The sequence below is a fragment of the Cibotium barometz genome, chromosome 53 (assembly GCF_041138505.1).
Source record: "Cibotium barometz isolate CiBa-2024 chromosome 53, ASM4113850v1, whole genome shotgun sequence".
In the NCBI taxonomy this organism is placed as follows: Eukaryota; Viridiplantae; Streptophyta; class Polypodiopsida; order Cyatheales; family Cibotiaceae; genus Cibotium; species Cibotium barometz.
In genome coordinates, this window is record NC_141098.1 from 34,002,015 (window position 1) to 34,015,617 (window position 13,603).

The 13,603-nt window shown below is 43.2% G+C and overlaps 1 protein-coding gene and 1 pseudogene across 2 annotated transcripts; both read left to right on the forward strand.

Moving 5' to 3' along the window:
• The first annotated feature begins 350 nt into the window (after positions 1-350).
• On the forward strand, positions 351-1,344 carry LOC147608547 (12-oxophytodienoate reductase 3-like). Its single transcript, XM_086789076.1, has 4 exons — positions 351-658; positions 777-917; positions 1,007-1,137; positions 1,232-1,344. Exons 1-4 carry the CDS (start codon positions 549-551, stop codon positions 1,270-1,272), a joined length of 423 nt encoding a protein of 140 aa, XP_086645202.1. The 5' UTR covers positions 351-548; the 3' UTR covers positions 1,273-1,344.
• A 9,438-nt stretch (positions 1,345-10,782) lies between these two features.
• On the forward strand, positions 10,783-12,505 carry LOC147608548 (putative 12-oxophytodienoate reductase 11; annotated as a pseudogene). The gene is made up of 5 exons (XR_015264508.1): positions 10,783-10,892; positions 11,007-11,147; positions 11,237-11,367; positions 11,471-11,653; positions 11,727-12,505. The product of XR_015264508.1 is annotated as a putative 12-oxophytodienoate reductase 11 (transcript).
• The last annotated feature ends 1,098 nt before the right edge of the window (positions 12,506-13,603 follow it).

Consider the following 13,603-nt stretch of genomic DNA (forward strand, 5'->3'; position numbering starts at 1 on the left):
CAACCGTGGACAGCAGCCGAACATTGCTAGGGCATTCCAATGTGAACGCTAGATTATAAGCATTGTAAGTCTTAAAGAGGTTTTGAACCAGCCGACCGTATCATTCGCCGGTTGAAAGGTCGACACAATTCGACAACAGGGAGACAGAAAGATAACGTGGGGAGACAAATTTCACAGATTCACTAACCTGAAGTCAAAACCATCGCATTTTTTTAAATAAAAAAAACCCCGAAGTCCACTTGACTTGACCAGTCGATGCACAGGTGGAGCATTCTGGGTTGTCCCCCCCCGGTCCCCCCCACCCCCCCCCCTCCACTACATAATAGCGTATGCTGAAGTTCATTATCACGACACCTTATGGTCTTCGATTATAGCACAGAACACTGATTTCCAGTGCAGCATAACTACATTATATACGCTCACTTTTGTGATATTCATTGCTGAACTAGCATTAGAGTTGCTACGAAGACACTTACATACGCTTAGGCTTGTGTAGAACTAGCATTACTACAATTGCTACCGTCTTGGTAGTTTATAGGAGCTTTAGGATGGAGACCACCAACTCCGGCCACAACCTAGCACACACGCATGAAGATGAGGTATTCAAGTCCGGCCTGTTGAGCCCTCTCAAGCTAGGTCAGTTTCAGCTATCACACAGGTACGTATATACTATGCGGGAGCCAGTTATTCATTCATAACAAGATCACCACACAGCTAGGATTCAATGGTTTGCTGGGTTGATCGACCAATGTACTTCAGTGTTTGATCTTGTGTAGGGTTGTTCTAGCACCCGTCACTCGTTGCCGAGCGCTAAACTACGTCCCTCAACCAGCGCATGTGGAATACTACTCTCAAAGAACCACACCAGGAGGCCTGCTGATCTCTGAGGCAGTGGCGGTGGCGCAGCAAGGCATCGGGTAATAACTTATCTTGGCATCATGTTTATCTGGTTCTGAGATATCCATTTGGCAGCTCTAAATAGCTGCCGTTGTTCTGCAAACTGTAGGTTCCCGCACTCTCCAGGCATCTGGGATGAGGAACAGGTGGAGGCATGGAAGAAGGTGGTCGATGCTGTCCACGAGAAGCGCGGCATCATCTTCTGCCAACTCTGGCACGTGGGGCGTGCATCTCACACGTGTGAGTACTGCTGATGTTTGGCTATGTATGATCTACACATAGATGATATAGTGCAGACTCCGTGTGCCTCATTGTTTGCGTTTGTGTTCTTCAGATTATCAGCCGGATTTTCCCATCAAGTTCGGTAGTGTTTAGACAAGTGGAAGTGGTTATGAGCTGTGGGTTCAACCCCTTTGGGGATGACCAAGACCCACACATGTACAATCATTCATGCAACCTTTTCGTACCATATCAATAAAAGAAAAACCTGACACCCAATCTCTCTCTTCGTCTCTTTTCTCTGTCTTAATCATCTTAATTCAGCATCAATGTTCTTAATCATCTTAATTCAGCATCAATGTTTTTAATCATCTTAATTCAGCATCAATGTTCTTAATCAAGATTAGGGCTATGGGTCAGTACAACAAGGCTTCCGTGCATGATGCGACAGTCAAAGAAACTCCTCTGAGGCTATTGGAGCTAACTACCTAAGTACTGGCCTGAGGTGCTCCTCCCAAGCTCAGGGTAAGCTGGCTATAAATCTATCCTCAAAAGCTAGGCTAATTCTTTGGGCCCACATCTATGTGAAGATCCAACTAGTACTATGTGGCCAGGGGCCCATTAGGCCTGTGGTACGGCCAAAAATCTAGGCTAAGAGGATGTCCTTCCAAGGCTCACCACATCGAGAAGGAGTCCTCTATAACAATCAACTTTCCAAGCAAGGCACAACTCTGAATAGCGAGGTCAATGATGCCTAGGCCCCCTTTGCACCATGGGATGAATGATCACTCTCCATGCCACCTTAGCCTGGGCGGCACGCCTCCCATCACTACTGGCCCATAAGAAGTTTTGGATCAACCTCTATACCTAGACAATGCATGCTTAGGAGAAGGCCCAATAAGAAGTAATGTACCACATGGTGGCAAAAAGGACCTAGTTTGCCACCACCACTCGACCGATTAAGGAGAGCCTCACAAAACTCTAGTACCAAAGCTTCTTCTGAATGCTTGCCAAGATAGAGGATTGAAGTGCCCCTCGAGATCCACTAGAAAGCCTCAACTGGGTGCCAAGTCAAGGTAGGTGCAAAGCCTACCCAAAAACCACACCACTTGTGCTAGTTAATCTACCCTCCTGATGCACGACAAAAGATCTTGATTGCCTTAGCGAATCTTTAGTAGAGATTCCTCACATCTCCTAATATAGGTATACTGTTGTGTCATCTATAAACTCTGAGTCAAGAAGCTCCTCTTATGTACGGAGGGGAACACGCAATTCCTGGAGTCCCGTCTCTTGACCTGAGAGAAAACTACTCATGGCCTCGATGACTGTCACATGCACCTCCATGCCATGGCTAATCTTCAGCATGAAGTCTTAATCCCTAATTAGTGTAGTAGTTAGGATAGCATATATTAGTAGCCTCAAAAGCATCTTCATTAGCATATATCAGTAGCCTCAAAAGCATCTTCATTAGCATCATATCATCATCATCAACATCATCATCTACAGCATCATGGGAAGGTATATATGGCTTGTGGCGAGACGACTGGTTGCAGATCATTGTCTAGTAGCTGGCCAGAGGCTAGAAGGAGGGAAATAGTTGTGGGTAGGATTAGCAACTACGCGCAACATTAATTAGTGATTATTTAGGGGCTTTGTCTATATATTAGGCCAACAGCTTTTTGCAGTTGGCCGACAGCTTCCCAACAGTAACTATAAGTAAATCAGTCATAATTTATTCATTCATTCACTTTTTGGTCATTCATTATCTATTGCATGCATCCCGCACATGGATGCCATGCCATGTAGACATATATGAACAAGAAGGTGCAGTATCTAGTTCCATGTGAGACCACTTTGGGATGAGTAAGCCACGGTTCCACTCTATGCATCCGAGGTCGGTGTGCATTGTCCTACACATGAAGCAGTGCGAGTCCGTATTGTGAGTCTCCCTTTGGAATGATGTCAGATGACCTATGTGTTTAGTTTGCAACCAGATGCCAAGCATCTATAGGAAGCATAGAAGATGGGGTCCAACCCACAGGCCGGCTACCTTAGAAGAGAGTCTTAGACTCTTGCATTGGGCATTGGGTATGCTTAGGCTACCCAAGAGGGGCAAGGCAAGCCTTAGGCCTTGCCCACACCAACCCTAGAAGGGCTAGGTAGGCTAGCCCAAGAGGGCTAGGCCAGGTAGCTGACTCTTGGGCCAACCCAGCTAGGTGGCCATGCCTGGATGCTACCAAGCATCCAGTTGGTTAGTGCCCAGTAGCCTACGCAACCGTGGTGGACAGCAGCCTAGAGGGCGGCAAGACATGAGCCGAACATTGCTAGGGCATTCCAATGTGAAAACGCTAGATTATAAGCATTGTAATGCAAAAAGACCAAGTCTTAAAGAGGTTTTGAACCAAGCGACCGCATCATTCAGGGGTATAAATATCCAGACCAAACATTAGTCTTTTCATCTCATTATTCAGGGGTATAAATATCATTCAGGGGTATAAATATCTAAACCAAACATTACTCTTTTCATCTCATTATTCACAACGGTTGTTGCATTCCAAGGGTGAGGACAACCAAGGGAAAGGTTCTCAACCAAGGTGAAGAAGTGCAAGTCAAAAACCAGTCTTTATTTCAGATTGACATTGCATGGTTTGGGTGAGCAATTAATACTTCTTGATGTCCGTGTGGCCAACCCTTCTTGATTGCAAGTGTCCACGCTGTTTTCCTAGCTCTTTTACAAGCTGGATGTGTCTTCTTAGCTCGTGTTGTTGATGATGACTTCTCCATTATCCATTGTGCACAAGGTCTTGACAAGATATTTTTGGTGATGCCCGTTAACTTCGGGTTAACAGTGCAAACAAGAAAAGCATAAATAGCAAAAGAGGTTACCTCAAGTTCGTTGAGAAGAGCTAACAACTCAAAAAAGGCGAGAGACCTAAAGCTCTAAAACAATACACTAATTTGAGTCATAAAGCTGGAAAACTCACTACTACATATTAGCCTAATACCGGGGCTTGTACCGGCGCTATTTAACGGGGTCTAAAAAAGCTTCGTCATCGGTATAAGCGCCGGTATAAGCGTAGCGTCGGTATAAATGTCGGGTTTTAATACCGGCGCATATAACGGCGCCTATACCGACGCTCACCGGGGTTAATACCGACGCCTAAACCGGCACCTATACCGGCTTATATACCGACGAATAAACCGGCCTCTATACCGGAATATATACCGAGGCATAAACCGGCGTCTATACCAATGTATATACCGACTCTGATACCGGGGCATATACCGACGCTGTAGCAGAAATTTTTTTTTGGGCAGAATAGTGCTGCCTGGCTGTTGCCTAGCTGCCTGCAATGAGCAGGATCAACAACAGCAAACAGACAGCACCATTCTGTCTACAATAGAGCACAAAAACAACCGTGCTTGTATGCGTATTTTCCTGATCGACAAACAAGAAATTAAATTAAACATTAATACTCAAGAATGTTTTGATCATATTTCATTAGTTTGAATGTCATCTTACATCATGGTAATGCCTCCCAATTGACGGTCTCTCCTTCTTCTTCAAGCATCTCAAACAAGGCCACAAGGCCATGTTTGTGAGCGTACTTCTCCTCTCGCCTACTTGGTGGGCGATTTATGGCCAACTCCTGCACACACGATTAACAATTATAACTTTTAGAAATCAACATTTAGTCCACATACATACATTTAAATAAATAAAATTGCTACAAACACTTACGAATTCATGGCGCATGGTTTCGTAACCACCACTCCCAAGATGAGAAGCCCCTACTGTTTGGAGTCTTGCCCTTGCCGCCTCTCTTTGTTGTTGAAACCTGTCTGGTGTCTCGGTGAGCTCCTGAGCAATGGCTGCCCACTCCCTGTCATCTAGCCAAACAGGTTTCTCCTTCCCCTCTCTGAATGCGTCCCTCGCCTCTGACCTATGATGCCCCATCAAAATACGAGCTGTATACTGTATCCACTCATTAGAGACGACATTCATAGGGTCAGATGGCTGGAACTCTTGCTTTATCTTTGTGTTTATATAATTTTTCTTCCCCTTGTCTTGCTGATCCCATTTAGTCATGACAGAGTCATGAAACTGTATAGTGCACAATTGTCGAATGCGTTCTATTCGTTCTTCTTTGGTCTATTCGTTCTACTCGAAAATGACGTCCATGTGACCAAAACGCCCCATATTTGTGATACTACAAATACCACAAAAAGTTTGTTGATGGAGAATCAAACACAGAGACATGTAGAGAAAAAAATGAGAGACATGTAGAACTTAAACACTTACATGCCAATCGCATCCTTTTGTAAGCTCCTCCTCCTCTTCTGTTATAGGTAAACCAGCACGTTTGGCTTCTAAAATTGTAGCTTCTAGCCATCTACCTGTGGGAAAGTCCGGAAGAGCTTGCATACCTTCTGGATATGGGAGATTTCTTGTAGTGCGATTCCTTCTGAAACTTAAACGATCTTGTACTCGCTGTCGCTTGAGAGCTTCATATGTCTCAATCCACTTCTCCATTACATGAGAGTTCAAGATGCAAAATTTGTTGATTTTTTCTCTCAAAGTGTTATCCATCTTTCTCTTAATGCCTTGGCCTTGAGGTTCCTCACCAATGACTCGCCTGTTGGACTCTTGAGACCATAGTCGAGGTATCTCTGGATCTGAGGAACTTAAATATTCAGTGATGTAAACAAGGGACTCTTGTATCAGCCACCCTTCTGACATACTACCCTCTGGGCGAGCCATTTGGCGAACAAATCCCTTTAATGTCTTCATAAACCTCTCCAAAAAGAACATCCATCTTGAATGGACTGTTCCAGCAACTGCAACCTCATCTACAACATGAACTAGCAGATGCATCTGGATTGTTAATAAACTTGTAGGGAAAAACTTCTCTACCATGCAGACTGCCTCTATGGAGTTTAAACGCGCTGTCTCCAAAGTGTCTCTCTTTATCTCTTTTGAAGAAATCCAGCGCACCAATGTGCCAATCTTATAGATAGTAGCTCTAATGTCTTCAGTGAGGCAATCTTTTATTGCTATGGGTAGCACAAATTGTAGAAACTTGTGCCAATCATGACTCTTGAGACCACTAAGATCATCATCCTTTGTAAATGCACTTTTCAAGCAATGCATACAACCTGTAGGAGTCCGAAACTCTGAAATTGTCCTCTTGACTTGTTGTTCCTCCATCTTGCTAAAAACCCATGGGGCTCTTGGAAGTAGCACCTTTCCATTGGGTCTAGTGCGAGCCCACAACTCTTGCATACAACCAATCTCTTCCAAGTCATCCCTTTGGCCTTTAGTATCCTTTTTTCCTGTCATGGTCTTCCACAGAATGTCAGCTACATTCTTGAAAATATGCATCGGGTCAAGCAAATGGTTTATAAGGAGATCACCCCAATAGGGGAGTTGGTGAAAGATAGAGAGCCTCTTCATCCCAGGACATGCCAAGTTGCCACATTCCTCCCATTTGATCTTCCAATCGCTTGCCTTCAATGCACTTGGAGGAGGTCTTCCTAGATTACCATCCCGCAATTCATGATTTTCTGGAAGATACCTAACATGTCCTTGGTAGACATTCTTTCGTAATGCTTTTGAGTATCTTGAATCAAGTCGAGGACCACATACAGGACATGCATTGTAACCCGATATAGACAAACCTGAGCATTCTCCATAGCCAGGCCAATCATGCATTGTCCACATGAGAATACCTTGCACAGTTGTAAGTCTTTGGCCACTCTGCTGCTTTGACATGTCCTTCACTTCAATTCCGTTCCACAAGGTGCGTAACTCATCAATAAGTGGTGCCAAATATACATCCATGTTCTTCACCTTGTACTTTCCTGGAACTATTAATGAGAGCAACAGATGACCTTTCTTTATTGCTAACCATGGCGGAAGATTATGCACACGCTCTATGCACAAGTCTTATGCATAAGCCATAAGCTCGGACCTAATCCCAAAAACCCTAGGACTGAATTACGGTTTTGTAAATTCCGCCAGAGTCTCCTTTGTAATTGGAACCAAATCTCAAATGAGAATGCAACTTCTTAAAACTTGTACGCAATACTCTTTGTATCCCACAATGTCATGAAAGATCATATGCATTTGCAATATCCACACGATATGACGGAAAGGGGTCCCATTGCCCAAATGCATCCACAAATTCGATGGTGAGGATTGTTGAGGACGCGCGTTGAAGCTTGCCGATCTCCCGGCCAAGCTCTTCTCACCCCTTCACCGAGTTTTCCTCCAAGGTGAAGGTTGAGGCCATTTCTTCACACCGGTGTACCTAATCCCCCTTCGTACCGCTTTACCAAGCAATCACGGCACAAAGAGTTCAAGCCATTCTCCCCTTAGCCTCTCCAACCAATGCCAAGGTACCCTCACACATTGCTAGATTCTATAGAAACTTGAAGTGGTTGCAATGGTGAGTGTAGGTACAAAATGATGTGGATAATATCAAATGATAGAACAAGTTTGTTGGCTTACAAGTATTGAGCATGACTCATGCCCTTTTACAATTTAGAACTCATCAATAAAGCATGGACTCATGCCTCAATCCATCATCCAAAAGCTCAAACACAAACCAACAATTCACAATGCCCTCACCATGGCATTTGCATAAGCATTTGTTAACCACAATCAAGGCATTTGCCATTGCATACTTACAATCCCTTTCACATAAGCCTTATGCACATGCTCTATGCAATTACGCTCTATGCAATTACGCTCTATGCATAAGCCTTATGCACACGCTCTATGCATAAGCCTTATGCATAAGCTCTATGCATAAGCCATATGCATAAGCCATATGCATAAGTCTTATGCGTACGCTCTATGCATAAGCCATATGCATAAGTCATATGCATAAGTCTTATGCATACGCTCTATGCATAAGTCTTATGCATACGCTCTATGCAAGACTTATGCATAAGCTCTATGCATAAGCTCTATGCTATATGCCTTATGCACTATGCTAACCCTTAATCCCTTTCACATAAGCCTTATGCACACGCTCTATGCAACTACGCTCTATGCAATTACGCTCTATGCATAAGCCTTATGCACACGCTCTTTGCATAAGCCTTATGCATAAGCTCTATGCATAAGCCATATGCATAAGCCATATGCATAAGTCTACCTGCGTACGCTCTATGCATAAGCCATATGCATAAGTCTTATGCATACGCTCTATGCATAAGTCTTATGCATACGCTCTATGCAAGACTTATGCATAAGCTCTATGCTATATGCCTTATGCACTATTATGCTAACCCTTAATCCCTTTCACATAAGCCTTATGCACACGCTCTATGCAATTACGCTCTATGCATAAGCCTTATGCACACGCTCTATGCATAAGCCTTATGCATAAGCTCTATGCATAAGCCATATGCATAAGTCTTATGCGTACGCTCTATGCATAAGCCATACGCTCTATGCAAGACTTATGCATAAGCTCTATGCTATATGCCTTATGCACTATTATGCTAACCCTTAATCCCTTTCACATAAGCCTTATGCACACGCTCTATGCAATTACGCTCTATGCAATTACGCTCTATGCATAAGCCTTATGCACACGCTCTATGCATAAGCCTTATGCATAAGCTCTATGCATAAGCCATATGCATAAGTCTTATGCGTACGCTCTATGCATAAGCCATATGCATAAACTCTATGCATAAGTCACATGCATAAGTTTTATGCATACGCTCTATGCATAAGTCTCTTGCATACGCTCTATGCAAGACTTATGCATAAGCTCTATGCATAAGCTCTATGCTATATGCCTTATGCACTATGCTAACCTTTAATCCCATCACTCAATGGTGTAATAAACATGATCTTGTTTTACGTACATGGATAATAGAGATTGCAAGCTTATTATAGGTTTCATGCATAGATATTAAATTAATCCTATGTGTAAGCTTACAAGAACCCAAAACTAACCCTAAACCATAAAATAGGGATGCAAAAATTTCATAGAAAAAAGCATAAACAAGAAAAATCGAAAGAGGATCTACCTCTTTTTTTGCAAAGCTGAAGGAGAGGATTGGTGAAAGATTGGTGAGGTGAAAGAGCTGCAAAACAAAAGATTAAACAAACTAATTAGTAAATTAAACACAAGAAAAAGAACTAATACAAAACCCTAAAATCTCTATGCATGCATTAGGAGATCTATGCATACATAGAGAGCTCTCAACATGCATAGAGAGCCAAAAAAACACAAAACCCTAAATGTCCTAATTCCTAAATTAAAAACTAAAAGCAATTGCAATAACATGTTAGGAGAAGGAGAAGAGGAGAAAAGAAGAAAGAAGGAGAAAAGAGGAGAGAGGAAAAAAGAGGAGAGAGAGAGAAAGAGAAGAGGGAGAGAAAGCACCTTCTTTCTTCTTTTTGCGTTTCTTCTGCGAAAAAACCAGAGAATAGGCTCTCGGCTGTGAAAAACTTACGCGCGCCGGTATATGCTACGGAATATGCGTCGGAATATACGTCGGTATATGCTACGGAATATGCGTCGGTATAGGCGTCGGAATAAGCGTCGGTATAGGCGTCGGTATACGCGACGGGATATGAAAATTTAAAAAAACCCCGCCATACTTGTCTCCTCCAACATGACGACGGACATACCGACGTTCGACATTTGCGTCGGTATTTTGACGTCGGTATGTCCTCAAGCTCTTGTAGTGACTTAACCCAAAAAAAAACCTAAAACTTAAAAAAAAAAACTTAGACATCACTAGTTGTCTCCATTGGGAAAAGACACGAGGCCGAATTAGACATTATGGGGGAAGGTTTCACCAACACGTCTTAAAAAAAAAAAGAATGACCGGATGATCACATTTTTCTTCAATGCTAACTCACATTTTCTTAAATGTTCATGTGAAAGGTTTCATAGCTTCTGTTTTTGTGTGTGTGTGAGAGAGAGAGAGAGAGAGAGACAGAGAAGTTGACTAGTAGCAGCTTTGTGTGAGCACGATTGTACTAGCACTACAGTCGGTGAAAAGCTTGTCAAAGAAGTGTGGCGCCCCTTCTTTTGTACGCATGCATTGCTGTGAGAGAGAGCGTCGAGCACGCGGAAGGATCTACAAGGCTAAACTCAAAATGTGAGCCATTGTAAGCCAGCTTGAGCCACCTCCCTGCATTGTGGGCGAAGGTACACTCATATGTATAGATAATTACCTTGCAAATGAAAATGGAATGTCCTGTGCCGGTTGAAAGGTCGACACAATTCGACAACAGGGGGACAGAAAGATAACGTGGGAAGACAAATTTCACATCACTAACCTGAAGTCAAAATCATCTCATTTTTTTAAATAAAAAAAACCCCGAAGTCCACTTGACTTGACCAGTCGATGCTCCACCTTTGACCAGTCGATGCACAGGTGGAGCATTCTGGGTTGTCCCCCTCCCCCCCCCCCCTCCACTACATAATAGCGTATGCTGAAGTTCATTATCACAACACCTTATGGTCTTCGATTTCCAGTGCTGCATAACTACATTATATACGCTCACTTTTGTGATATTCATTGCTGAACTAGCATTAGAGTTGCTACGAAGACACTTACATACGCTTAGGCTTGTCTAGAACTAGCATAACTACAATTGCTACCGTCTTGGTAGTTTATAGGAGCTTTAGGATGGAGACCACCAACTCCGGCCACAACCTAGTACACACGCATGAAGATGAGGTATTCAAGTCCGGCCTGTTGAGCCCTCTCAAGCTAGGTCAGTTTCAGCTATCACACAGGTACGTATATACTATGCGGCAGCCAGTTATTCATAACAAGATCACCACACAGCTAGGATTCAATGGTTTGCTGGGTTGATCGACCAATGTACTTCAGTGTTTGATCTTGTGTAGGGTTGTTCTAGCACCCGTCACTCGTTGCCGAGCGCTAAACTACGTCCCTCAACCAGCCCATGTGGAATACTACTCTCAAAGAACCACACCAGGAGGCCTGCTGATCTCTGAGGCAGTGGCGGTGGCGCAGCAAGGCATCGGGTAATAACTTATCTTGGCATCATGTTTATCTGGTTCTGAGATATCCATTTGGCAGCTCTAAATAGCTGCCGTTGTTCTGCAAACTGTAGGTTCCCGCACTCTCCAGGCATCTGGGATGAGGAACAGGTGGAGGCATGGAAGAAGGTGGTCGATGCTGTCCACGAGAAGCGCGGCATCATCTTCTGCCAACTCTGGCACGTGGGGCGTGCATCTCACACGTGTGAGTACTGCTGATGTTTGGTTATGTATGATCTACACATAGATGATATAGTGCAGACTGCATACATCCCGTGTGCCTCATTGTTTGCATATGTATTCTTCAGATTATCAGCCGGATGGGCGTCCGCCAGTTTCGTCCACCGCGCAAAAGGTCCCTGAAGGTTTCTCCATTAGGCTTCCCAATGAAGCTATGGCAGGCTACTCACAACCTCGCGCTTTGAGTGCTGAGGAGATCCCAAACATCGCCCAGCAGTTTCGCGTAGCGGCTCGAAATGCTATGCGAGCAGGTATGGTATGTAGTACTCTGCACTGTTGCGTATTTGCAACATATATTTCAAGCCCGCATGTGGGTGTTGATAGGGTTTGATGGTGTCGAGCTCACGCTGGCCATGGCTACCTCGTGGATCAATTCTTCAAGAATGACATCAACGACCGCAAGGATCAATATGGGGGCTCCATGGAGAACCGGTGCAGATTTGGTTTAGAGGTTTTGCAAGGATCAATATGGGGGCTCCATGGAGAACCGGTGCAGATTTGGTTTAGAGGTTTTGCAAGCGATCGTGGATGAGATAGGTGACCATCGAACAGCCATCCGAATATCACCCACGGTGGATCATTTGGGTGCCACAGACTCCAACCCCCAAGCCCTCGGCCTTCACCTTATTGCAAACCTCAACAGGTTTAGCCTTGCATACCTCCACCTCACGGAGCCTCGCTTCACCATCCAAGGGATCACTGAAACCACGCACACTTGCTCAATTTTTAGAGAAGCTTTCCATGGCCTGGTTATGAGCTCAGGCTGCTTCACTTATGAGTCTGGCATGGAAGCCATCAAGAGCGGTGCCGCAGACCTCATCTCTTATGGCCGCTTGTTTATATCTAATCCAGACCTTCCCCTTCGCTTTGCTCCGTTGAATGGCTATGATAGGGCCACCTTCTACACGCATGATCAACGGAAGGGCTACCTCGACTATCCAGCTGTGCTCACTACAACACTTTGATTGTTACCTTCTCACTAAGCTCACGAGTAGCTATAAAAACATGCAGGTGAGGCCTACCTTTGTGGGCAAGGCCCACCTAGGGTCTGTCAGTACAACAAATTAACAATCTCACTAAACAAAACTTGATTTTTAACTTCTTCAAAAGAAATTTCTAATAAGTGAACATTTATAACGTTATCATGATGCATATTGTTTTCGTGTGTGTTTGTGTCCATGTGTGTGCACACGCTTGTATATGTGTACGATATAGAGAGAGACTAGGGGGGGCTTTTTTGGGGGGTTAGGTAGGGGGTAGTATATCCAATTTGCACTCGTGAGTGTGCTAAAAGGTTTTAAAAATGTGGCATTCGGAATGTTTGTGCTTCACATTGAAAGATTGAAGGTCTACATAGCACATCCCAAAGTGAGGAGATAGTTTACACATCAAGTCTTGGTTATTTGCTACCTTATGCACAAACTTAAAGTTTGATCAATTTGACCAACCCCTAGAATTTTAGGGTCTTGAGCCTTGACTAAGACAAAATGTAGAAAATTTAAAGGTTTATTTTGATAGAAGGTGATGTTACAAGTATGTTGTTGAGAGAAGGTCATGTTACAAGTATGTTGTTGATGTTTACTTGAATTTAATGTGGTCCAGGGTGCTTCTAGTACTATCCCTCACTACAAAGAGTTACATGTCACACGTGTAAGAGTGGCTAACATTTGGTTATATTATATATATGATCTATAGGTAGAAGTATATTTTGTACATGCACTATCTCATTATATTCATTAATGTGTTTATGTTCAAATTATCAAGCCTCATGAGTGGTTTCCAAATTTTTCCTCTACCCAAAATATTTGTGAAGGTTGGTCCATAAGGCTCCTGAACAAAATCAAGGTAATCGCCTGGTGGTCAAACATTGTGAAGCATTTTAACATGCAGCTAGGAATGTTATGAGAGTGTGTAGAATAGTGGAAGTATAACCTCACATACCATGCAAGTAGGAAAACCACTCACTATGAAAAAATATTATGTAGAGATGTCCTATTGACAGTGCTTATATCAACATCACTATAAAAAAATACTACGTAGAGATGTGCTATTAACAGTGCTTATATCAACACTTATATCACTTATTTGAAATTTAGAAATACAACTTAGAGATGTGTTATTAACAATGCTTATATCATAATTTATATGACTTATTTGAAATTTAGGAAAAAATTTAAAGGAAATTTGGAAAAACCCCAATC

What these genes read in the sequence shown, in the direction of transcription:
- LOC147608547 (XM_086789076.1), top strand. Translation starts at nt 549, where the DNA reads ATGGAGACCACCAACTCCGGCCACAACCTAGCACACACGCATGAAGAT. An exon ending in CAGTTTCAGCTATCACACAG is followed by an intron (nt 659 to 776) that starts GTACGTATATAC and finishes GATCTTGTGTAG; the next exon opens with GGTTGTTCTAGCACCCGTCA. An exon ending in GTGGCGCAGCAAGGCATCGG is followed by an intron (nt 918 to 1,006) that starts GTAATAACTTAT and finishes TGCAAACTGTAG; the next exon opens with GTTCCCGCACTCTCCAGGCA.